This window comes from Lepidochelys kempii, chromosome 3, assembly GCF_965140265.1.
Source record: "Lepidochelys kempii isolate rLepKem1 chromosome 3, rLepKem1.hap2, whole genome shotgun sequence".
Classification (NCBI taxonomy): Eukaryota; Metazoa; Chordata; order Testudines; family Cheloniidae; genus Lepidochelys; species Lepidochelys kempii.
In genome coordinates, this window is record NC_133258.1 from 115197313 (window position 1) to 115223173 (window position 25861).

The following is a 25861-nucleotide window of genomic DNA, read 5'->3' on the forward strand; positions in this document are numbered from 1 at the left end:
AGCTATAATAAAAATACTTTCTTCTTTATGTTAAAAGTTCATGTTTTCTTTGCTGTTAGTGTTATAAAAAATTAATTCGCAGGGAGCTGCCAAACGTACTATGCTTACAAGGTAAAATACACTTCCAGTGTTTGTCCCCTTTGGAGTTCCAATGAAACCACTAGTACTTCAAAATGAACACTGCCACCATCTAGCATTGCACAGAAACAACAGCTGAGAACTGCAGAGAATGAAGAGTTCAACTGATGTCTGTACCCAGAATGAATGCAGTAGTAAAGGAGTCATAACAAACCTTGGGATGCCCATGTAGGTACGCTGCCAAGAAGTCTCTAAACATCTGCTTTTACATTAATACTTAGCACTGTACAGCACGTTACATCTTCAAAGCACTGCACAGTATTAGCTACTCGTCATATCTGTCCTGTATGTATTATTCATCCCATGTTATAGATAGTGAAACGTACACAGAGGTTAAAAGGCTTTTTCCCATAGCCACATAGTATGTCAGTTGAGGAGCTAGGATTAAAACTGAGGAGATTCTTAGTTTTTGGACTTGCACTGCATTCAATAGACCACATTGTCATTCTGCATGCTTTATAAATCAATTATCTGCAAAATGCTACAGTACTTTTCTCCCCACAAAAAAATTAAACGTCTCTACTTTATTGTGTGTTAAGGAGAGGTGTTATTTTGCTTTTCACAAGCTCATCACAAACTGCACTGATATCAGCCAGCGACCAATCTGCCAGGAAATAACTGACAAGAATGCAATCTGCTGTGTGACAGGCAACAGAATCTCTGCCCAGTGTGTCAGACAGAACTGGCATAGAGTAACAAAAATATGTACAGAAACGTGTATTTCTTTACTTTGCAAAACTGATGTTACTCTTTCCTAAGTTGTGATGGAAGTGGAAAGGAAGCATACTAACAGCGTAGTACAATGTAAAAAACTACTACTAATTAAACAAAAACAAAAATGTATCTGCCCCATCCCACTTTTCCTATTTGCAGCATGAACTGCTTCGTTCCAGCAATGTGTGCAGACTTTGCATAGTGCACATCCGCTTAAAGTTAAACATCAGTTTTGTATCGTGCATGCAACTCAGCATGCAAAGAGACTCAAACATGTTTATGAACTGCAAAACAAAACAAAACCAGAAGGCATTTCCAAAGATGGACAATGTCAAGCACTTATAAAACTTGAAAGCAAACACTACAGTATGGTTTCATTTTAATTCTGGAAGTGGACGGTAGTTCATTATATACTAAAAAACAAAGGAAAAACCTCAACCACAAAAGTAACCCACATTCTAGACATAACATCATGGTACCTTACCTCTGTCTGGCAGGGTCAAGCAGCTCCTTGTAGATTCAATGTCAAAGCCGGCAGAAGACTCTACCAGAGTGATGCAATAAGCACTATCTGCCTTGAAATCTAAGGGCATCTTCTCTGCATCAGTGCCTTCTTTCAACACTGAGCTGGATATCGGCAGCCCAAGGGTATACTTTACTTGGGTCTCCCCACACCATAGTGCAACTGCCAGTGTGGTGATTGTGTCAGGTTTTTTACTCTTCTACCTCATTTTGTATTTTACCTGCTGCTCATTCAGTTTCCTTTGTATCTCCTCGGAATCACAGGTTTCGTAGACAATGGGTTTGGACAGCTCTGACTCAATGTGAGCGAGCCAGGATCTCAAGCTGTTCATGTTCTTATCCAGCTGCTGCACAGCTACCAGGGTCTCCTTCAACTTCTTCACCCTGCCAAAAGGAGAAACAAGAGCACATGCACATCATTAAACAGCCTCTATAAGACATCACTTTTGTATAATTTTCACTTCGAAAGAAATTCAACTTAACTTCACACTCAAACAACAGAATTGCTAATCTAGGGCTTCCCCTTACTACTTACAGCACTACAATCATATAAATAGTGCCCAAACCCAGTATTTCTAACTAACAGAAATTCAGGATTTTCAGAGGCCACACACAAGATTTTATAGGCTTCCGTATCTCTGAGGGTGGAATCAAAGCTTGGTTCAGGGAAAGAAAATGTATTTAATATGGTCAGTGTAAAAAAAAATCCATCTAAATTAGTTGTGTCTTCTGTTTCACTAATGTAGTCACCTGGTCAGATTACAAGTAAATAGCTATTGCAATTAACAAAATGAAATTGACCTGCATTGGTGTTGAACTACATGCATCTAATAAGACTTATTCACCTATAAGTTCTAAAGACTGAACTCTCTCGCCCTTAGAGATAGTGAACTCTGTCCTTATCTGGTGCAGAGCTCAGTACACTAACCCAGTGGTATGTGTCCCCCTGGGGGTACGCAGAGGTCTTCCAGGTGGTACATCAACACAACTCGTTTTACAACAGACTATACAGAAAGCACTAGTGAAGTCAATGCAAACTAAAATTTCATACGACTTGTTTATTCTGCTCTCTATATTATACACTGAAATGTAAGTACAATATTTATATTCCAATCTATTTATTTTATAAATATATGGTATAAATGAGAAAGTAAGCAATTTTTCAGTACTAGTGTGCTGTGACACTTTTGTATTTTTATGGCTAATTTTGTAAGCAAGTAGTTTTTAAGTGAGGTATAACTTGGTGTATACAAGATAAATCAGACTCCAGAAAGGGGTGCAGTAGTCTGGAAAGGTTGAGAGCCACTGCACTAACCCATTCTTCTACCTTCCCCAATCTTAAGGGCTACTCTAACTTGCACTGGATTTTAATAGTTACTTCAGATTTACACTGGTATGTAACGGAGAGCAGAATCTGCCCCCACAATGATTTCTTGGTTGTAACAGGACTGGTAACCTTGCTGTGCAACAATAATCACCAAGGACACCAATCAGCTGTCTTTTCAAGAGAACATTAGATAGGAGAATGAGAGAGACCTAACCACATTCCATAAGCATGAACGGTCAGATGTTAACTATTAGAACAATTTACCAAAGGTCATGGTGGATTCTCCATCACTGAGAATTTTAAAATCAAGGTTACTAGTTTTTCTAAAAGATCTGCTCTAGGAATTATTTTGGCAAAGTTCTATGGCCTGTGCTATACAGGAGGTCAGACTAAGTGATCACAATGGTCCATTCTGGCCTTGGAATCTGTGGATAGTCCCTTTGGCCTCCACAAATATCGGGGTTGTGCTGTTAGTGTTAAAAATCCCAAAGAGAGTGTGTGAGAGGCAGAGTCATAGTCCTATCCCTACTAGTGTATTACTTTGTGGAGTGGAACTGGCATAGGGACAGTATATGCTTCACTCTGTTCAGAGCAGTGGTTTTCAACCTATGGTCCGTGGACCCCTGGGGTCCGCAAACTGTCTAGGATTTCCAAAGGGGTCTGGCACCTCCATTTGAAATTTTTAGGGGTCTGCAAATGAACACAGGTTGAAAACAACTGGTATAGAGGGCTCAGCAGTAACTGCTGCTATGTATTCTCCTGGCATTCTAGAGCCTGCTTCAGACACAGTGCCTCCAAGCAGGGGCTTCTGGGGAACTGCGATTCCACCACTCACAACAGAGCATGTAATAAGTGTGCACCACACAGAGCTATTTTCAGGACTTCAGCTTATATGATTCCTCCAAAAAAATCAGATCATAGTATCCTTGAAATTTGGGTAAGTTTGAAACCAAACTTTGTGGTTTAGGTCCATCTCTCTAGTCTTTAGGAGGTTAAAAGCAAATCATTACAGAGCTCTCATTCTGTTCTGTGTTTGTGCCTAGCACAAAGGGATTTTGATCCATGTGTAGGGCTCTAAGAGGCTTTTTAATTATTCATCAAATGTATAAATCTCTCAAATAACCTCAACATGTGCTTTTGATTACACTGAAAACATACCTGCACACTTATATGCTTACATGCTCACCTAATTATTTCCCACCTCTAGTTTGAGCATATGAAGAAGTTTTAAGCTCTTTTGTGCCACCCATTGAAATTAATTGCACATGCACAACTACATATTTTGTGCATGTAGCAGAGACAATATATATATATATATATATATATATATATATATATATTTAGAAACTTATTTCTAAATTCTCCAATAGTCTAAAATCCTGACCTACAGGGCCTGAAAGATAGTGGGACTCATGGAGTTCTGCCAGCAGGCAGGGAGCAGGCTGCACAGAGTCTACACATGGGGGTCTGCTGCCGCAGCAAAATGAAGCTGTGCCCTTTTGGGGTTTCATTTGCAACAGCATTATATGAAAATAAAGCAAATTCTTCTGGGAAAATCTCCCGAAACGTGTTACTGTGAGAGGATTTGGCTGAGTTCCCCTGTTTGCTAACAAGGATTCCTAATTCAAATTAGATGCTTGGAACTATCACATGGCAGGTTTAAGCAGGGTTGTATAAATTTAGCAAGCCTGACATATAAGTACAGGAAGTCCCTGAAGCTTGCTGTACTTTTCTCGTAGCCCATATTAAAACTCAGGCATTTGTCCTTGCTCAGGAAGGAAAATACTATGTAATCCAATTGCTCAGTTTTCCAGTTTATTGCTAATGAGAAAGCCAATTTCAAACCAAGAAAAATACACAGAAAATATTCTGGAGCTGAAAACAATAAGGAAGGTCTTTTAAAACTCAAACAGTTAGCTAGAATTAAACTAGATATGCTTAAATTCTGCTTAAATCTAAACATATATTGCACCATAAACACACAACAGTGTATCGTACAGAATTCATAACTTCACTATTAGTCATTAGACAGCTGGTTACTAACATTCATTTAAAAGCCAACCACAAAAAATACGCACAGAAATGTGACATCAGCTGAATCTATCATCAGCTTATAGTTTTAATTAGCTGTTAACCATTCGCACACCATGCCTATAGTAATATCTAAGCTCAAACAAATTAGATTGGCAAAACACTGGAGTTCCAACTCAAGAGGGAGAAAACAATGAGAAACTATTACTCCACCCTTTTGGAGATACTTGAATTCTCAAATTCCAGGCAAATATATTCCAAGAACACAATGCAAGTACACTATTTCATTCATACTTAAATGCTTCTGTTTGGGGAACAGTACCATGGGAAATGTTATGCATGCACCTGAACAGATTGTAAAATTCTTTCATCATCTAAAATAAATTAAATAGTGAAATGCAAAATAAAATAAAATAAAATAAAATAAAATAAAATAAAAAAGTAGCTTTCATAGTTCAGTAATGAATGAGTAGTTGAAAATGCCACATTTACTCTTCAGATTCTATACTTTTACCTTTACTGAAAAATAATTTTACAACTTACAAGTTAGCTTACACTAAAAATATTGTGAAAAAATACAAGATGGAAAAAAAATCCAGGAAGAATATTTGAGAAAAAATAAAAATCTTTCAATCCACTATACATTGTTCAAAACTAAGCTACAAAGATCCATCTGGCTACAGACATTTTAATACTATGTTTCAGAGTAGCAGCCGTGTTAGTCTGTATTCGCAAAAATAAAAGAAATACTTGTGGCACCTTAGAGACTAACAAATTTATTTGAGCATAAGCTTTTGTGAGCTACAGCTCACTTCATCGGATGCAACATATGTACATGAAGGATGAGTTTAGCACACATTAATGCTGGAAGTACTTTTACAGAGCCTCTCCACATCTTTGACTTTTGGATGTAGTCAGGCCCCCTTGATTACACAAACAGCAGGTAGTAAATTACAACCCTCTGGATCCTCTCACATGTTTACATGATCTTGTATTAAAAACAGTAGTAAAAATCAGATCTATGGTTTCATTCAGCCTTATTTAACCACCTACTAGTAGTGGTCAGGCTGTTTTCAGTTAAGACAAACATTTGAAGATCCCAGAATTATAGCAAGACAACAAAGCACATCATGATTTCCTAACACTCCTCAACAACACTAAAATTCTGGGCAGAAAAGAAAAAGTTTTTTGGTAAGGCAGCATGCCTATGGATTAATACTATGACAACTAGTTCCTCAGCAAGCTATAACAAATTCCAAAGAAATACATAAGAAAAGTAAATAGCTGCCTGCCTTGTGACATCGCAATTGCAGTCTGGGAGGTCTGAATCCACACTGCAGTCCTCTGCCATCCTCACGCCACATAAATCCTCTCCTACCACCATGAAAATTTCCAGTACTAAAAACAAGAACTTGCAGTCCAAAAGCTTGTAGTCCAACAGACTGTGCTGCAGGCAAGCTTGCCTTTGTGAGTACTGTACAAAAATGCTCACATTCCAAACAAATGTTAGTAGACCCGGCCTGCTAACATGAGACTGAGTGGTGACAAGTGGTCATGTTTCTAAATAAAACTTACATTCATCAACATGCGCCAGGCTTGATCTCCTGGAATGTAGGCCATGAGTGTCAGGAAGAGGAGGGGGGGAAAATAAAAAAGAGAGAGGCCTTCAGTTGTAAACTTAACTGTCCAAGAAAAGTCCTGTATAAAGCATGCAGCCACACACTACTCCTTTACTGTGCACACATGCAGCTGGCCTATTTATCATAATGGACAATTTGTAGGGAGAAAACTTTCCAGCCACGAGAGGCCAGAAATGGGAAATCACTGAAGTAGAGAGGCAGCTGTCTTTCTGGGGAGTCCTCCCTTCTCTTTCCCACCCTTCCGCAGAAGGAGTCAGAGGGTGGTGAAGAAAAAGTGAAAAGGAAATATGCTGCTGGGAAAAAAAAATAGGCCAGACGGAATGTTTAAAATGATTACCCCAAATGGCATGAAAAATTAACAAAAACAGATTCAGAACTGACCAGTTTTTTTCTGACTGAATTTTTTTTTCTGCAGGAAGAACAACTTGTTGTAAACAAGAGAACATGACTTTAACCTGTGAACAGGCTAAAGTCAAGATTCTTTAATACAAGAGAGGTCATTTAAAAACACAAATAAAATGTTATGTAGCCAAAATATATTATATTCTTATTCATCTTCTGAAACAAACATACTGTGAGTCTTTGTTCCTTAGAGAGACGAAGTGGGTGAGCTCTGTGTAGTTTGAAAGCTTGGCTATTTCACCAAATGAAGTTGGTTCAATAAAAGAGATTTCCTCACCCACCTGGTTTCTCTAATATCATGGACCAACACGCTACAACTCTGTATTCCATTTTCCTGTAAATAGGTATTTCCCATTGGTGGATGGCTGCTGAAAACAAACCAATAAGCACATTTGAGCAAAAGATGGCCTTGGCTTGACAGAGAGAACAGAAACATGGAGAATGTACGCACAGAGTTACTATTAATATTGTCAGGGATCCAGAATGCAGAATTTGCACTATAATGTCAGCAGTGCCAAAAATAAGCTGCATTTTCCAGCTGAATGTATGAAAATAGTAACATACTCTGACATACCAAATTTCATCCAAAGTATTTTGCAAACTGGTTTTTGAGATGTGGGAATCTTTCCACTAGGAACTGGTCTTAGATCATAAGCTCATTTCACACAGGTTAACCAATAGACAGTAGATAAGTCACAACCCACTTGGGCCAGAGACGAATTGGCAAAGGCTCTCTATCCCTTCAGCAATCTTTTGAGCCATTCAATACTCCACATTTAGCCACATGATATACAAACTTCACATAGGGATCCCTTCACTCACTATTCAAATGCAGCCAGCTCTGTGGTGAAAAGGGGCAACACTAAATGTATTAGGTAAGAAAACATCCAACGGAAATTGACTGGGAAACTGAGGCAAATCTGTAATCACACAAATTAATTTATGGCCAGGACTATCACTCTGTACTTGAGGAAAATAGCATGGGAAGTTCTACAAGTGTATAACAATTCAGTTTTACAGCTCATCTGAAAAAACCACTAAGAAATAGAATCCTGAGACCCTGATCACCCTCCCAAGGTACAACACTAATCCCAGTACTGAGCATAACAGATAGATATCTAGAAGTACACTTTGCCATCTGCATATACCATCACTTCTCACTGGAAATCTCTTAAAGCTTGGCCTGGGCATAGAGGAAGCCCATCACAGTTATGTTTAAACATTAGATATGTCTTCAAGAGAAAAGTACAGAATTAAGGTAAGTAACTGTTTTGCTTAAGATCTGGTGAGAAACCACATCCTGTGAAACCAACAGACTTTTAGTCTGTAAGAAATGCTACTTCCTGAATAATGTTACATTAAAACAAAACACAGTCACCTCCATCTTAAAAGGTCTGTACCCCTTAATGGCTTTGCCACTGTGAAATTCACTGACTCCCCACAGTCACAGAATTCTGAGGAGGAATATTGTAGTACAGGGGTGGGGAAGGTGACCAAACATATTTACAGAACCTACTGGATAAATAGAGAAATGTAAAAGGAATTGCTGCAAATAGAACACTGGGTATTGATACAGATAGAAATATCTTTCAAGTTATGGAAACTCAAGCAACATGTTGAACATCCTTCATACTGCAGAGTACAGACACAATAGCCAAAGCAAATAGCGGCAAAAATGACACAATAGCGGCAAAAATGATTGTCTATTAGCTCGAGAGTAGCTGCTACAGCTCAGAACGGACATTAGAAATTTAAATTAATATTCTTCATGTACTAACCAAGAATTGCATGTGCACAGTATATACTTCTGTAGATAACAACCTATGGCAAACAACTTTTTTAAATTTTTTTTGCAAGCTACTAGGCCTAATGGATATACATCAGTCTACTTTATTTTCTCTCTCCCCCTCTTCACTAATCTAAAAACAGAAAAACAAAACCACCTACCATAAACTGTCATTTGGGTAGCATTTTTAAAAGTGAGTCACTTAGCACCCTTTGTGCTGCACTTTAAAGAAAACAAAAGATTTACGTCTTGCTTTAGGCACCCACTTTCAACCTAAATAACCACACTTGACCAGAAGACACTACACTTCTGACTGCAGCCAGTCTTGATCATCCTAATAGATACTGGTTTTTAAACTTTCTGAATCAGATACAGTGGATCAGGAAGGATAAGTTCAACCAAGCATGTTGGCTGAGAGCAGTTACAGATCACAGTTGAGTGGGTGGAGACAGAAAAAATTCTGAGTCCTCTCTTGAACTAGGAACTCAGCTGCTTCATGAATTCCAATACAGGATTCTATTCCAGGAAATGTTTAAAAACAAAGTAGCTGTTTTTACCTGGCTGCAATCAGATCTAAGAGGTGTTGCCATCTGTCATTGACCTTGCCAAGTTTATATTCGATTTCTGATGCTTTGCTTTCATGACTGGCTTTGGCAAGACGCTCTCCCATTTGCTGGAGCTGGATTTTATTCTCTTGGGCCATGGCAATTTCATCTTGATAATCCTACACGGCAAAGAGGAATCACAGAGATCAAGAAACTTATTCAGAACACATTCAGCTCAGTTCTTCTGCTGGAAGAACTAGAATAAACATAAGCAGTGTCTAATACTAAGTTGGAAATAGTTTGGTGAATGAACAAATCCTCAAACACCACCACCGTTTAAACATAAGTAATCACAAGAAAGAAAAATATTTTGCAAATGCATGTACAATAATTCATAACTGGTTTACTGACACTTGTGATCAGGCATTTAGTAAAGCATTCACCGTTCTTGGTTGTGTCTTTGTATTTTGAGAAATCCACTTCAAGAAGCACAGGGAAAAGGCACATAATTAGAGAAGAACATTGACAAAAATTCTCATTGGAACATACAAACGGCCATATATTGGATCAGACCAGTGACCCATTTAATACAGTGTTCTGTCTATAACACAGGCCAGTACCAGATTATTCAAGTTCTGATAACCGAGAAAGAGCAGAGGAAAAGGTGCACATAACAGCATATAAACATATAAAACCCAAAGAACTTTACCTTCTTGAGTTTCTCTATCATCTCTTCAATGAGGATGTCTCCATTTTGAGACACCTTACTCTCCATTTGTGTCAGCCACTCACAGAGCTCCTTGTTCTTCTCACTGAAGACTGCCCACTCATTCAGTCTCTCATTCACCTGTTGCCGCCGCAAGGAGATCTTATAATGTTTACAGAGGGAGTCAATAAAAGAGAGTACAGTTAGTAGATGAGAGTGAACTGATTCTCAGAGGTAAGTTCTCAGTCCTGCAAAGAGTTTTAGCTACCTGACTGTCATTAAGGTAAATTGGAGTTGTGCCAAAAAAATCTTACATGACTCATTATAAGTTCAAGGTCAGCATTAATCTCAGGATGCTTACTAGCCAGTTCCTGTTGCACACAGGGAAGAGTATACTCTAAATATAATTTGCTTTAATTTGCAGATACAAATCTGCGGTCTTTAAATTCAGGTTTCCATAGCACAGTTAAAATAGCCCTTTCATTGTCTTTAGAGTCAATATTTTCATTTATTAAGAATTAAAATGTACATTGATACTTCTGTTTATTTGGAAGCACAAACTCCAACAGAGACAGATGTTAAGCCCAAATAGATGCTTGACCTTTAGAACAATGACATTTTTAATACTGCAAACCAAATGGATGTCTAGGACGATGCATACATGGTATGGCCATACCATTGATTGGTGTATCAATTGTATCTACAAAATGTGTGCACAGATGAGATAGGCAGCTCTCATAAGCCAAGCAATTGGAAAGGAATGTGCAATTCCATGCTTGTGTCCTCATACACATATTTTGTGAGTGCGTCTAATTTTGCAGCATTGGAACTCTGTGACCAGGTATTCCCAAGGGCTAAAGAATGCTACGACAGAAATTAGCAGGCAATAAGTGCAAACTGAAACAGAGAACAAAACAACAGCATACACAGGAAATGGAGGCTTGTCACACGTCACTTTGAAAAGTAAGAGACTGCTATATATTTAAGAAATTAGAAGAATTATATTTCCATCTCAAATTGTGAATTACAAAACAATTGGGCAAATATGAAGAGGACCTGAAAGAATATTAAACACAGTATTCACAGTAAATTAATCTCTCCTGTCAGAATTTCTGATAATCGCATGGCTATAATGTAATGGCATCCTACTTACTACAGCTTCTTCCTCCTCATCTGTAATAGGAGTTGCTTCTGACTCTACATCAGCATCTCCACTGATCATGTGAGCATTGCACCTGCTCTTTTGTATATAACTTACTGCTTTCCTAACTGAAGCTTTTGATTTTTAAAGTCAGACACAAATGATAGCACATTTCCTTTTGTGGTAACACCTAAGTACTGAAAAAGAAAAAAAAGCCTCATTCATTTGGTTACATCCTGGAAGGTTAAATATGTAAATGACAGATTAAGACATCCAACCTTGAATCAGCCCTCTCCTTTAGCATGAGAGGTGTGCAGCAGGAATCTGGAAAAACCAATCAGAGTCTATATGGAAAAGGTCTTCTAGCCCATTCACCCACATGCAGCCAGTTCAGCTTCTTCGTTTCATGAGAATTTATGATGCATGAAGGCTTTTCACCCATGAATGCTATTTAATTGTGTCTCTTTCTCATGACCCTGTCAACTTCATTCACAAGACAGGAAAAGCATCCTCCAGTCTGAGTGCCCAACTGGAATTCTACAGGTTTCCAAAACTAAGTCTATTCCTTTGATACCTTTTAATGTTTATCCTGCAGGACAGATTTGTTTGCACCATACCATAATGAAAAAGGATATCACGTTCCTGGCACAATGTAACTATGTTTTGCTGTCCTACAATGTTTGTTTGTTCATTTGTTTTTTGACAGTGAAATGGTTCTTCACTGCTCAATACATTTTGGAGTGGACAAGTATAATCAGGCCAATCCAGAAAATTTGGGATAGGTGGCAACTTTAAATCTGGAGCCAGGATTTCTAAGCATAAGCAGCAACTGTAAAATGCACTGGGAGCACTGTGTATTTATCTCCCACATGGTGCCAAGGAATTAAGCAGGCAGCCAAGCCAAAGGGAATGAGAAATGTGCAGTCTTTTTTTTTTTTTTTAAACACAAGGAAAAGCACATCAACAGGGTACAGTGGGCTTTTTCTCACATCAGACTATCTTGTCGCCACCTCTCTCAAGCCAATGATGGCTGTTCTGTTTCTTCTTTATTCCTGTGGGCCAATTATGCCATAAATTTAACATTATCTTTAATATAGTTTTCCTGAGTTTGTTTATACCCTTGCTCAGTGAAGTGATCATTTACAGGAAGTCTGGAAATATTAGTGGTAACCAAAGCAAACACTTGAAGATACACTGAACTGTTATTAATCTTAGCTCCACAGCGAAGCAAAGTTTTTAAGAGGAAATCTTCTGCTGTTATAATAAAATACATAATCCTGCTCTTTCTTTCTTTTGTTGGTCTTGGCATGACCATCACTTTCAATGGACATTTCACCAGAAAAGTTGGTCTCCAGAAATGGAAGGATGAACCCTTTTAGAGATTGCAGACACATACTGTACATATCCTTTAGCTATTAGATTAGTCACAATTTCCTTCCAGTAATGAGATTCTTCTTGATTATTGTTCCATTTCATGGCCAGATATTGCTTATTCCACTCTAAGTTTGCTATTAAGTGAGTGATCACTTTAAGGTTACATCTGCTAACTCCTGAATTTTAGTGGGTATTTTCTCCACTCTTTTGTTTTAAATATCTGTAAATCAGTATGGCTGAAAATATTTCCCACATCGCCCCATCCTCAAAAGGGTGTGTTGTTCCTCTGGATAAAGCTTGCATTTGACATGCCAAATTCTACTTCCTTAGCTCTACCTCTGCATTAGGAGATTGATGAGATTATACCTTACAAATGGATGAGTCTCAGTTCAAATTCAAATGCTAGCTTGTCATCCAGCTGGTACCTGTCTGTTCTAACTGTTGCTAATCACATTCAGCTGTCCCTGTGCCCCTTTCATGTGCATAATCACTGTGACATTCCACTCTATATGATTTTATGAAAATACGCTAATGAGTGTGAATATAATGTAACTGGAATATGCTTCCCACAAAAGGTCTCTTGTAAGGTATCATTACAAAGCTTATCATCTACTGAGTGTGGTCATCCTATTTGTATAAATGTATCACTCTTGTATCTGAAACTAGAAATATGAAATATAACTCTGAGGGCCTATTGTAATTATGCAAAGTGAGGGCCATTAATGGTGGTTTGGAATCTTGATGGCTCCCATCAACCAGGACAATTGACTGTGGATGGCTCTGCTTGCTTGCCGGCCTTCCTGTGTGTCAGGCTGGGAGGAATGAGGGCTTGAAGTCTTACAGTGACATGTGATCATGTCACCTGAACTGGAATCCATCTTTAACCTGGTGCTTTTCCATTTAGAAGGAGGGATGGTAACCCAGAGAGGGACAAAGGATTCCCACCTTGTGAAAAAGATATATAAGGGGGTGGAACAGAACAAACGGGGCTGAAGTCATGAGAAATCCCCTATCTACCACCTGAGCTGGAAAAAAGGGCTGTACCAGGGAAAGAATTGTGTCCAGAATAGGAAGGCATCCAGTCTGTGATAAAAACTTACCGAAATATCTTTGAGGGTGAGATTTTATCTGTATTCAGTGTTCTTACTGTATTAAGCTTAGACTTCTGTGTTTATTTTATTTTGCTTGGTAATTCACTTTTTTCTGTCTGTTATTACTTGGAACCACTTAAATCCTACTTTTTGTATTTAATAAAATCACTTTTTACTTATTAATTAACCCAGAGTATGTATATACCTGGGGGGACGGGGGGCAAACAGCTGTGCATCTCTCTCTATCAGTATTATAGAGGGAGAACAATTCATGAGTTTACCCTGTATAACCTTTATACAGGGTAAAACGGATTTATTTGGGGTTTAGACCCCATTGGGAGCTCAGTACCCTGGGTGCTGGAGACAGGAACACTTCTTAAGCTGTTTTCAGTTAAGCCTGCAGTTTGTGGGCTGTAGTTCAGACCTGTGTTTGTAGCAGGCTAGTGTGTCTGGCTCAAACCAGGCAGGGTTCTGAAGTCCCAAGCCGCCAGGGAAAATGGGCTCAGAGGTAGTCTCGGCACATCAGGTAGCAATTCCCATGGGGGTTTCTGTGCTCACTAGTCACAGTCACATCCAAGTTCAGGGTCACATTTACCTGGTGGCACAGCTCCTCCCATTGCCTGTGCAGCAGCTCAATGCGCTCGCTGAGGATCGAGATATCATCAGCACTGATGTAGGTAGCTAGAGTCTCCTTCAGCAGTGTCAGATGCGCAAGGTCATACGTCCACCCTTCAACCGCATTTTCTAGCTCCTGGTTTAAAAAAAAATGCATGAAAAATATCAACCTCTTTATGCGACTAGAAGTTTGTCAATAGTTTTATTATACAAAGTTGTCTTTACTTGTTAACCATAGGCACTGGCATTAAAGTCCTATTGTATCTAGCAAACCAAGTCTGTTAACAGAGCCAGTATTTAGATGGAGAGTTACAACTATATTAAAAGCATTATTTATAATAGATCACCAGTAAGACAGCATTATTTTTTCAGAGTTAGAAGGGAGGTCCCATTGTTACTAAAACTGATACAGCGAGATACATCAGCCCTTAAACAAGTAGAAATGGGTCTAAACTAAAATCCCAGAGTCTAACTTCTCCAAAGTTCAGGGCTATCTGGACTCAAGATTTTGGTTTGGGCCCATCTCTAGTGACCACCCTTTGCAGTCTGCACCACGTTTACCCTCTGATTTTAAGAAAGGAAGAATGAGATTGGGATTCCCAGTTTGTTTCTAACTTGCAACTAATAAAGGATAAAAGTTTGTGACCAACAATTATCCTGAGTAGGAGTAAAGAGCATTGAAATGACATGGGTTTAAAATCTATGAACTTTTACTTGTCTCATCTAAAAGAATCATGCAGTAAGAACTTCTAAACTAAAAAGAACCACCAATACTTAGCACTTTTAAAGCTTTTTATGGGCCTAATTCTGATCCAATTTATTTTGGTTTTGCCTAATGTAACCTAATTTACACCAATGTGAGATTAGAGACAGGCCCTATATTTTCCAAGTGCTGTACAAACATTAATCAGTGCCGTGCTAACGCTATTTAACGAACGGATGCACAAAATGTGCATGCAGACACAAACAGAAAATTGCACATGCAGTAATTATGGGCTGCTGGTCTATATAGTCAGTAATGTCAAGGCTTAGAATCATAGAATATCAGGGTTGGAAGGGACCCCAGAAGGTCATCTAGTCCAACCCCCTGCTCAAAGCAGGACCAATTCCCAGTTAAATCATCCCAGCCAGGGCTTTGTCAAGCCTGACCTTAAAAACCTCTAAGGAAGGAGATTCTACCACCTCCCTAGGTAACGCATTCCAGTGTTTCACCACCCTCTTAGTGAAAAAGTTTTTCCTAATATCCAATCTAAACCTCCCCCACTGCAACTTGAGACCATTACTCCTCGTTCTGTCATCTGCTACCATTGAGAACAGTCTAGAGCCATCCTCTTTGGAACCCCCTTTCAGGTAGTTGAAAGCAGCTATCAAATCCCCCCTCATTCTTCTCTTCTGCAGGCTAAACAAGCCCAGCTCCCTCAGCCTCTCCTCATAACTCATGTGTTCCAGTCCCCTAATCATTTTTGTTGCTTATGATGGCTGAAGATGTTACAAGACAAGCAAATTGCAGATCAGATGGGGCTCAACAGAGTGCTTTACCTTGCAACGAATCTGCTCCGTATGCAGCTCATCATGGTGATCTGGCAATGGCTGAGAAAGCTTTTTCTTGAAGGATCTTAGTTTCTCCAGGGAGTCTGCTACGCCCTTTTCACATTTTTCCCAGTCCTCAGAGCAGAACAATTATTATTAGACTTCATTCCAGATTGGGGGGGGGGGGGGAGTGGAAAGAGGCTTATCATGGTGAATCATTCAAGCTGACTAAATAATCATGGAATCATATGACTGAAAGAGACCTCGAGAGGTCATCTAGTCCAGTCCCCTGTACTCATGGCACCAATACCAACAAGCAGTGAGGATATCTGCAGAATAGGATGTCCCCATAAGCCCTTTTTATATAATATTCAAGTCTCAGAGTCTGGATGGCATGCACCAGTAGAGCATATTGTCTATTGGGCTGTGCTTCAGTGCTAGCAGCAGGCAAAACTAAACCCCTTCTATTACCACAGAGTCCTTAAGGTCTGATTTTGACCTTGCAATGTTGCTTCTCTCTGCCAAAAAGGGTTCCATGAGTCCCCTTAGGAATGATTGCATTAGGCAACCCATTGTACTTTGAAGAAGTAATCCCATTCAGCCTACTAAAATCCTAGTAGACAACAGCTGACATACATAAATACTGCAGGAATTGACCAGACTAAAGAACTCAGAGGAGTACAGTTATAAGTTTCTTTTGCAGAATGTCAGTTGTACGATACTAGAGAGGCCAGGATTTAGCTTCACAAATTCCTTCTTACGGTAGCAGATAAAAGTGAAAAAAAAACCCCCAAACAGTTAAGTATACAGAGAAGACCCCAGCTGATTTCTCCCTTGAAGTGGTATGATTCCATTTCTGTACAATTTTTTGGGTGCGAGTTTCAGCATAAGAAAAAGTTCTGCTGTCACATTAGCTTTCAAAAATAATAAAAAAAGACTTTGCAGTCATAGACTATAAGTTTCCTTCCAGTTAAAGATTTTCGACCATCTTCAGATGATGTAGTAAGCAGGAGGAAAGCAAATGCATCATTCCAACAAAAAGCACAGACTCAGTTAACATTTCAGTGTCAGGGCTATTTCTAAATATCACATAATTAATAAACTAGATACATGCTCTGTAAAGTTGCATGTGCAAGTTGTTGAATGCATTAGACCTTGCTGTTTTCAACAGTGAAATGCATGAAAAAGAAAGCCTTCCGAGTTCATGTTGATGGATTTTACTTACAGTGCCACTTGTTTATAGCTGTTTAGCCAAAATTTCTCACAAGTGGCATAAGTTACCATGCATGTATTTTTACTGGAGTTTTTGATGCACACTTTTAACTACCTAAAGATTCAAGTTCTGAAATGTAAGGCACCACTCATCTTTAATAAGAACTTCCATTGCCACTGCTGACATTTCTGTTGTCTTAATGAGGTCATAACTATGGTGGATAAAAATCAATGATTTTTGTATTCAAATTAATTTTTTATTTAAATCATAGTAAGTTTTTCTTTTTAAAAATGAACCGGTTTAAAATGAAATCTGAATTTAATACAAAATATGTGAAGGCCTATACTTATCATAATCTCTTAAAACATTTAAATAAAAAAATTGTTTTGTATGTTTAATTAAATCCCAGTTACCATCCTAATGCAGACTGACACAAAACATGAGCAAAAGTTAATTATATAGTTAATAAGCAATATATCATTCAGTATTTTCGTACATACTAAAATATACAGAAGATGTGTGTATGTTCTGGTCTCCTGAGGTGTCCAAATGCTCTATACTGTCTGATCATCCATGTGAGCTCCCTAGCCTAACAGGAAGGCATCTGAAATTATTGTATCGTCAGGTGTGGGGGATGCTAGAAGATGACAGGGATAGTGGCCTAATCCATGAGGGAAGTATTAGAAGGGATATATTTTGATTTTAATAAGACTTTTGACAGTCCCACATCACATTCTCATAAACAAACTAAGGAAATGCAGTCTAGATGAATTTACTATAAGGTGGGTGCACGACTGGTTGAAAGACAATACTCATCAATGGTTCATGGTCAAACTTGGAGGATGTACCTAGTGAGGTCCCACGGGAGTTGTTAGGATATAGATATTCAGGCCTGTCTGCAAAGGCTTGTACTTTAAGAATTTAGGTGTATTCTTATCACTTGGCTAGTTATAGAGGTATAAAAGAAAGAATCAAAATCACTGTCTGCTGGTGTAAGGGCCTTCTCTTACCGTGACATCTGAGGCCCTGTTCTTAGGCTAAGGCCTTTGGCTAAGCAACAGAGGCAGCCATAAGCTGGGAAGCGAACGCTCACATCCTCACATTCCAAACTAGTCACATTGAAATAAGGTGCTATTGGGCTGTTAGGAATACAATCCTGTCCTGATAGTGTCTATCACCTCCAGAGAAAGGGAAGTGCCTAGAAAATGTAAAAGGAAACTTAGTTTGATAGCATCCTGTCTGGCAAGAACTCACTTATTAATAGCTGGGATGTGAAATCCTCATTTCTGTATTGTTTTGTCATTATAGTTCCCACTTTGCTATTGTTTGTCTGTATAATCTCTGTCTGGTTCTGTGATTGTTTCTGTCTGCTGTATAATTAATTTTGCTAGGTGTAAACTAATTAAGGTGGTGGGATATAATTGGTTACATAATCATGTTAGGATTGGTTAGTTAAATTTCAGGAACATGATTGGTTAAGGTATAGCAAAGCAGAACTCAAGTTTTACTATATAGTCTGCAGTCAATCAGGAAGTAGGGGTGTGGGGATGGGCATGCAGGTGGGGGAAATGGGAACAGGGAATGGGGGTAAGGAAATTGGAATCATGTTTTGCTAAAAAGGGGAAATGGGAACAGGGAATGGGGTGGGGAAATTGGAATCATGTTTTGCTAAGGGCAGGAATGGGAACAGGGACACAGGTGTAAGGCTCTGTGGTGTCAGAGCTGGGAAGGAGGATACTAAGGAAGGAAACCGGAATCATGTTTGCTGGAAGTTCACCCCAATAAACATCGGATTGTTTGCACCTTTGGACTTCAGGTATTGTTGCTCTCTGTTCATGCGAGAAGGACCAGGGAGGTAAGTGGGTGAAGGAATAAGCCCCCTAACAGGGGTCAGTCTTGGGTCTAGTACAACTCAGTATTTTCATTAATGACTTGGTTAATGGAGTGGAGAGCATGCTTATAAACTTTGGGGTTAACACCAAGCTGGGAGGAGATGCAAACACTTTGGGACACAGGTCCAGATTTCAAAATGAGCTTGACAAACTGGAAAACAGGTCAGAATGCAACAAAATGAATTTAAAGAAAGACAAGTGCAAAGTATTTAACTTGGGAAGGAAAAATCACATGCACAACTACAAAATGGGGAATAACTGGGTAGGTTGTAGTACTGCTGAAAAAAGATCTGTGGGTTATAGTGGATCACAGATTGAATGAGAGTCAACAATGTGCTTCAGTTGCAAAAATATTTCATCATCATCCATGGGAATTTAATGACATGCCCCATTTCCATTCATAAAATAGATGCAAGAGATGTGGCTAAATTCCAGTCTATCAAGTTGAGTGCTTACATTGGGTTTAGCATGCATTTTGGAGATTGCTTAAATTAAAACATGTTTTAATGGTCTCTCCTCCAAGATCTAAGAAATTTGTCTTAAACAACGAGTAGTCAAGATGCTGGAGAGAAAACTAGATGACTTGGTGGCTAGGTAAGTCCATACACTGGCATTTGAGTTGAAAGGGGAGATTTGCAATATTTGTAATACAATGTATATGAGGAATGACTAATCATAATGTTGCAAAATAAAATGCACATTCTTTCTGCAATGTTCACTAAAAGTATCAGTATAAAATTTAATACATATATAGACCTTTACACATCAGTGCTGCGCAAACACTAACTAGTAAATATTCACAATAGTCACCTGAGAGGGAAGTATTATTACTCCTCTTTTATAAATGCGTAAAATGAGGCAGTGTAGTTAAATGACTTGCCCATGTTTATACAGTGAGCGAGTGGCAAAGCAAGATTTAATACACAGGAATTCCTGATGCCAAGGCCTGTGATCATTCCTCTTAATTACACTTCTTCACTATGCCATAACAATTAGTGTGTGTGGTTTTGTGCCTACTCATACAGCACGTGCACTTACTTTCAGTAGGAAGGTGAGCTGTTTCTTCTGTTGCTCAAGACGAACGGTGGCTAATTTCCAGCGCTCCTGAATTTCCGTGAGTTCTGTCTGCAGGGCTGTTTCCGCTCCACTGTCAGCAGAGAGCAGCAGCTGCTTCCCAGCTTCCACAGTTAAAATGTAGCTCCCTTGTTGCCGCAGGAGAACTTTTTCCCTAAGCTGCAAAGAGCCAATGATCTGTTAGCCTCTTGTTTTTAATCCTAGTGGGTTGTGATGTGTTAGTGTCCCTATAGCCAACATCGGTAAAATACATTTTTCTTTGCTACATGAGGGACCGTAGCTTAGATACAGTGGGTTGCTACCCAAATGCATAAAGCTACCATTTCACAGTTCAATCAGTAGGTCACTAGACAGAAGGTTTTGTCTCTTCATCCCCAGTGCATAAAGAGCTTTTGAGGGTGGCGGGGATGAGAAAACTTACTTTCCCTCCCCCCCACCTCCACCTGAGTAGTTCAGAAACTCTGCAAGGGAGAAGCTCCTCTCTTCTGACTTCTCCTGTGAAGAGCACAGCAGGCATGCAATGTGCATCAACACTGTTATTTTCAGCCCTGCAAATTCCAAGCTAATAAGTGGATTTGTCTGACTTTGCACAAAGATGGACAGCATGAGAGATCAAGGCCTTCTAATCATTATCTTAAGTTCTGGTGTGTCTTTAAGACCAAAGACTAATTAAAACAAACATATAGGAGCACATACAACCTTCACTGGGAGGTCAGGTGTGAATCAAGGAAATAAACAGGTGACTGGGTGAAAGGAAATCCTCAGCTGTTGCTTACATAGTCTTTGTTAAACACTATGTCACTGGGATTTTTTTAGATCTATAAATCCAGCTTTCCTTCTTTCTGAGGTATGCTACTAAGTCTATTCTCTACTCTGAAAAATGACTATGTCCAATATTTCTCTTGCTGGACTCCACTGACCTTTGACTATTGTAATTAATTCGATTCTAGCACACTTTTAAGATAAACAAAACCTCTTTCAACTAAACATTAAAGCACATGAGAAAAGGACTATAAAACTGTTTTTCACATATTGGCCATACCTGCGCTTCATCCAGCAGGGCTCTGGCTTGCTGCAGTGGAATAGGAACACCACCCAGTCCACTCACTGGCTGATAGGACACTTCCACCAGCCATTTGCGTAGTTTCTCTGCCATCTCTCTGTAACGCTGCCATTGGTGGATCTGGCTGTCAATAATTCCCCTCCTCTGCTGTGCCCTGCGAATCACTCCTTGCCATTGATTACTGAGCAGTGTCAGTTTCAGATTAAACTCATCCCTATTTGAGAACAAACAAACAATACCCTGAGTAAGAATTGTATCCTTGATCCATTTCTTTAGTAAATGAAAAGCTGAAAAATGTATGTTTTCGGACAGCTATCTATAAAGTCCTAGTAGAAAGGGATGCACTACTCTTTCATACGGCCACTAACATTCAACTGGGATCTAAAACTACCACTTTTCAGGACAATAGCCAATCGGTACCTTGGCTGCTTTCTAGCACACTTCTGCGACTTCCACCTACCCTCTGCCTGTTTGGCTTTATATGGTGTTCTCCTCAATGTCGGCACCATATTCCTTCTTTTCTGTTTGGCAATTACCTAGCACATAGCATGTGTTACCACACATAAATAAATAAATAAATAAACAAGCACACTAGTGTCTACCTGTCATCCACCTGTCCTTGCTCTAGTAGGTGTTGCCCATCAATGATGATTGAATGTAAAATCTGCTGGCGACTGAACATCTCTGCCTGGAACAGCTATTATAAAAGAGACAGAAGTGGTTTCAAAGCAAAGGTCTCAAAGGATTTCACTTCTTCTGCCATCACTGGCAAAAATTTCACTTCTCATTTAATTTACTCAAGGCTGAATCATGGTCCAGGTGAGCTCAATGGGAGTTTTGGTATCAACTTCAATGAGAATGGGATTAAGCCCTCAGTCTTGGGGAGGAGGAGGGAGGAGTAATTATTCTTCCCAGGAATGGAATTTTTTACTGTACATAAAAGCTAAACAAATTCAACAGAACCTAGGCATCCTTTGGAGATAATACTGTGATTGACAGCATGTTTTAAACACAAGGTGTATGAGGAATTTAGAATCTTGTGGTTCAGGAGTATTTGTGCACTTCTCATTTTCTGAAATGTTTTTAAATATAAATATGTTATAGTTCTTTGCTTTGTGAAGTCAGGTATCTGCATGCAGAATTTTTGAACCAAAACCTTGTACAAACTTAACAACATTGTAAGACAATTTTACATTGCTGATAAACCCTCTTTGACAGAGGTGCATAGCTGCATGGTGACATTGAAAATGTATTAGCTACTTTTTTAGTTTTATACTAATCAGATTAAAAATTTGGATTTTTTTAAAGTTTTTAGTAGAAATACTGGGCCAGATCTTCAGCTGGAGTGAATCACCATAACTCTGCTTAAGTCAATGGAGTTGTGCAGATTTACACCAGCTGAGCATATGGTCCATTGTGTGATTATTTTAAAATATATTTTTCAGGACTCAAGGAGAAAAAAAGACAACGCTCAAGTGATTTAGGAGCCAAAATCCCATTTTCAAAAGTGACTTAGGCACTTACAAGCCCTAAGTCTTAATCAAAGTCAATAGGATTTGGGCCCCTAAATACCTAAGTTACTATTGAAAATTTGTTTAGGCTCCTAAGTCACTTAGTTCCAGATTTTAAAAGGTATTTAAGTACCTACTTCTCATGGGAGTTAGGTGCCTAAATATCTTCAAAAATCTGGGCCTTAGATCCTTTTGAATTTTTTTACCTAATATATCTTACAACTTTTCAGTAGAGAAGAATGGTGCTTTCTGATATCTTTGCAGAATTTTTCTGACAGTATTGTTGGGGATGTATAGGAATCTGAGGTAGAGAATGTTTTATGTTAAAACACATATACGCACACTGTTTCTATGTTTAATCCACGTAAAAAACTAGTATCAATTTTGTTACAGGTATGTATGTGGAATAGAAAGGACTTTATCACCTAATCATCTTGTTATTGCCAAAACAGGGCTGTGGGCCTGAGAATTTCAGAAAGGCAACTAAGAAACTAGTAGTTAATACATTTACAGAAGTTCCCATCATCTCAGTCTCAGCCCAGGAAGCTAATTGGGTAGGACAGGGGGATGAGGATGGAACAGGGGAGCAATGGGAACTAAGAGCGTGTTGGGAGATTAAAGGACTGGGAACTGATGCAGCAAACACTGCAGATGAGGATAATGGGATGTCAAATGGAAGACACAACCCTGTGAAATTACAGGATGATTGAAAACTTGATTTTTATACACAGAAAATATATATGGGCCACAGATTGCACATCACTGGTCTATATTTTTATATATTCACTTGCTTAAATTATTAAGGTACAATATTCTCAGTGAGGATATAACAGAGGTAGCTTATTTCAGGATACAGTCTCTCCATGAAGTCTGTTTGTTATAACTTGCCTCGTGTGCCCTCTGTTGCTCCAACAAACTCTGGTAGTTTCCTGAAATCTCTGCAGCCAGTTTCTGCTCAGTCTGAACCAGAAATTCCATCCAACTCTCACATTTCTCCAGAAAGGTCTGGTGTTGCAGCAAGAAAGACTGCAGCTTACTAAAAGGATGAAAGGTCAATTCATTAATGCCTCCAACTCACACAAAATAAAATGACAATGGTTTTCCAGGGAGCCATTACAATTCTGGCTGCAATAGATTTTCCATCACAAACCTACACACTGCCTTATCCTAGGAGGCTGTTTGATCCTCCCACCCTTTTCGCCCATTTGTTTAGTCTACATGTAAACAAAAACAGTATCATTTAAAACGTCAACTTGTGTTCATAAACAAATAATCACCATAACTTTTCTTTTGGTAGAATTCCCTTTGCCTCTTAGCTCAATATATAGAGGCCCAAGCTCATTATAACTTTATAACAATGCCTGAAGTCATGTCTACACTTAAAAGGGTTTGCCAGTAGAGATCTACCAGCAGAGCTATACCTCCCCAGTGGAGAGACAGCTCACACGGTAAAAAAAGTTCTTCTGATGATATAACTTAAACCAAGTCCCTGAATGGAATACCAAAATAGGATAACTGCATCTATACTAACTGGGCTTTTTGCCAGGAGAATTGGGTCTACACTAGGGCTTTTGCCAGCATACCTATATTGTTTAGGGGTGTGATTTTTCACTCTCCTCATCTATACAACTGCTGACAAAACTTTTGAGTGTAGACGAAACCCTAGTTGTGATCCCAAAGGAGAGTAGCATCAGTTAATACAATATTGGTAACATAAAAAGGCCTGAGCTACATTTAAGTTTTACTGGCACAGCCACATTGATTGGGGATGTGATTTTTTTTTAAGCAACATAAATATACTGGCAAAAGCCAGGGTGTAAATGCAGTGATGCTGGAACAACTGTACTTATATCAGCATAGTTTATGCTGGTTTCAGAGAAAAGTATAAGAACTTTTATACTGATATAACTACATCCACACAAGAAACTTTTGCCAATATAGCTATACACAGGAAGACATGGGCTTTAGGAAGCCTGCTCCTAAGTGACCAGAGGAGCTAGCAAACAGGAGTGGCTATTGGGGGAGTTTTGCAAGGGAGTTTAAGATACATGTAACATTCCTTAAACTTCTTTAAACTTAAGCCACAAAAAAACCCCTGATAAAAACAAAACCTCAACAAAGGAATTAACTTCAGGAGTAAAAAGAGAATGCAGGCAGCGGTCCAGCAACAGAGTAGGGGCTATCTAGTTTATTGCACTCAATGCATCATTTATGATTACCTGCCCTATGGATGGGTGGCATATGTGCGCATTGGGTGCAAATAGCTCCTAGTCCTCAGAGACCGTGTACGGGCTTTGGAGACCAGAGGGCTGAGTTGGAGGAGCTAAGGGAGACATTGGTACATAGATGAGACTTTCTGGGACACAGTAGAATGGTCCCACCCCATGTCTGACAGCTTCTGTGCTGTTGAGGATGAAAGTCTCAGGGAAGAAGAACAACCAACCGGAGCAGAGGGAAATGATCCCATAGTTGGGACCCTCCTTCCAGATGATGTTACGGTATCCTCTCACACTGAGGATACCTCTCTGGGGGAAGGAACTCCAGTTATTAGGAAGAGACAGGTATTAGTAATGGGCGATTCGATCATTAGAAACATAGATAGCTGGGTTTGCGATGACTTGAGACATCTAGATAGATTTAAGTGTAGTGCTGGGGAGGAGCTGGTGGTCATGATACATGTAGATAAGAATGACATAGGGAAGGATAGGAGAGAGGTCCTGGAGGCAAAATGTAGGCTGCTAGGTAACAGATTGAAGTCCAGAGCCTCCATGGTAGCATTCCCTGAAATACTTCCAGTTCCACGTGCAGGCAGAACTGCAGGGTCTCAATGCGTGGATGAGATGATGATGTAGGGAGGAAGGGTTTAGATGTATTAGGAACTTTTGGGAAATGGGGAGCCTACACAGGAAGGATGGGCTCCACCTAAACCAAAATGGAACCAGATTGCTGGTACTTAAAATTAAAAAGGCTGTATAGGAGTTTTTAAACTAAGGGCTGGGGGAAAGCCGAAAGGTGTGGAGGAGCATGTGATTCGGACAGAGACATCCCTTTGGGGAGGATCTACTAATGGAGATTCTCTAGGGCCTAGTAAGGAGGAGAGGATGGAAGATGATAAAATACAGGTAGGATCTGAATAGAAATAGTCAAATGAAAAAAAGTCCCATTCCATTACATTATGTAAGAGCAGACAACTAAAAAGTGACAAGTTTTTAAAGTACTTATATATAAATATTCTGTAAGTCTAAATAATAAGATGGGTGAACTAGAGTGCCTCGTATTAAATGAAGATATTGATATAATAGGCAACACAGAAACTTGGTGGAATGAGGATAATCAGTAGGACACAGTAATACCAGGGTACAAAATATATCGGAAGGACAGAACAGGTAGTGCTGGTGGGAGAGTGGCACTATATGTGAAAGAAAGCATAGAATGAAATGAAGTAAAAATCTTAAATGAACCAAACTGTACCACAGAATCTCTACGGATAGTAATTCCATGCTCGAATAATATAGCAGTAGGGACATACTACCGACCGCCTGACCA

The 25861-nt window shown here is 39.2% G+C and overlaps 1 protein-coding gene across 13 annotated transcripts in view; it reads right to left on the reverse strand.

The window, feature by feature from the left end:
• Window positions 1–25861, reverse strand: part of SYNE1 (spectrin repeat containing nuclear envelope protein 1) — a 501442-nt gene that overhangs the window by 46264 nt on the left and 429317 nt on the right. For 11 of the 13 annotated variants that reach the window (XM_073337684.1, XM_073337695.1, XM_073337685.1 and 8 more), the window contains 9 exons: window positions 23204–23351; window positions 21407–21501; window positions 20784–21018; window positions 19706–19900; window positions 15572–15697; window positions 14013–14168; window positions 9815–9973; window positions 9118–9284; window positions 1596–1758 (listed from right to left, as the gene is read on the reverse strand). In XM_073337684.1, the coding sequence (XP_073193785.1) occupies window positions 1596–1758; window positions 9118–9284; window positions 9815–9973; window positions 14013–14168; window positions 15572–15697; window positions 19706–19900; window positions 20784–21018; window positions 21407–21501; window positions 23204–23351 (1444 nt within the window). Of the gene's footprint in view, window positions 1–1595; window positions 1759–9117; window positions 9285–9814; window positions 9974–10964; window positions 11150–14012; window positions 14169–15571; window positions 15698–19705; window positions 19901–20783; window positions 21019–21406; window positions 21502–23203; window positions 23352–25861 lie in introns of those variants that run through there. The other 2 variants (XM_073337691.1, XM_073337694.1) reach the window with 2 other exon arrangements.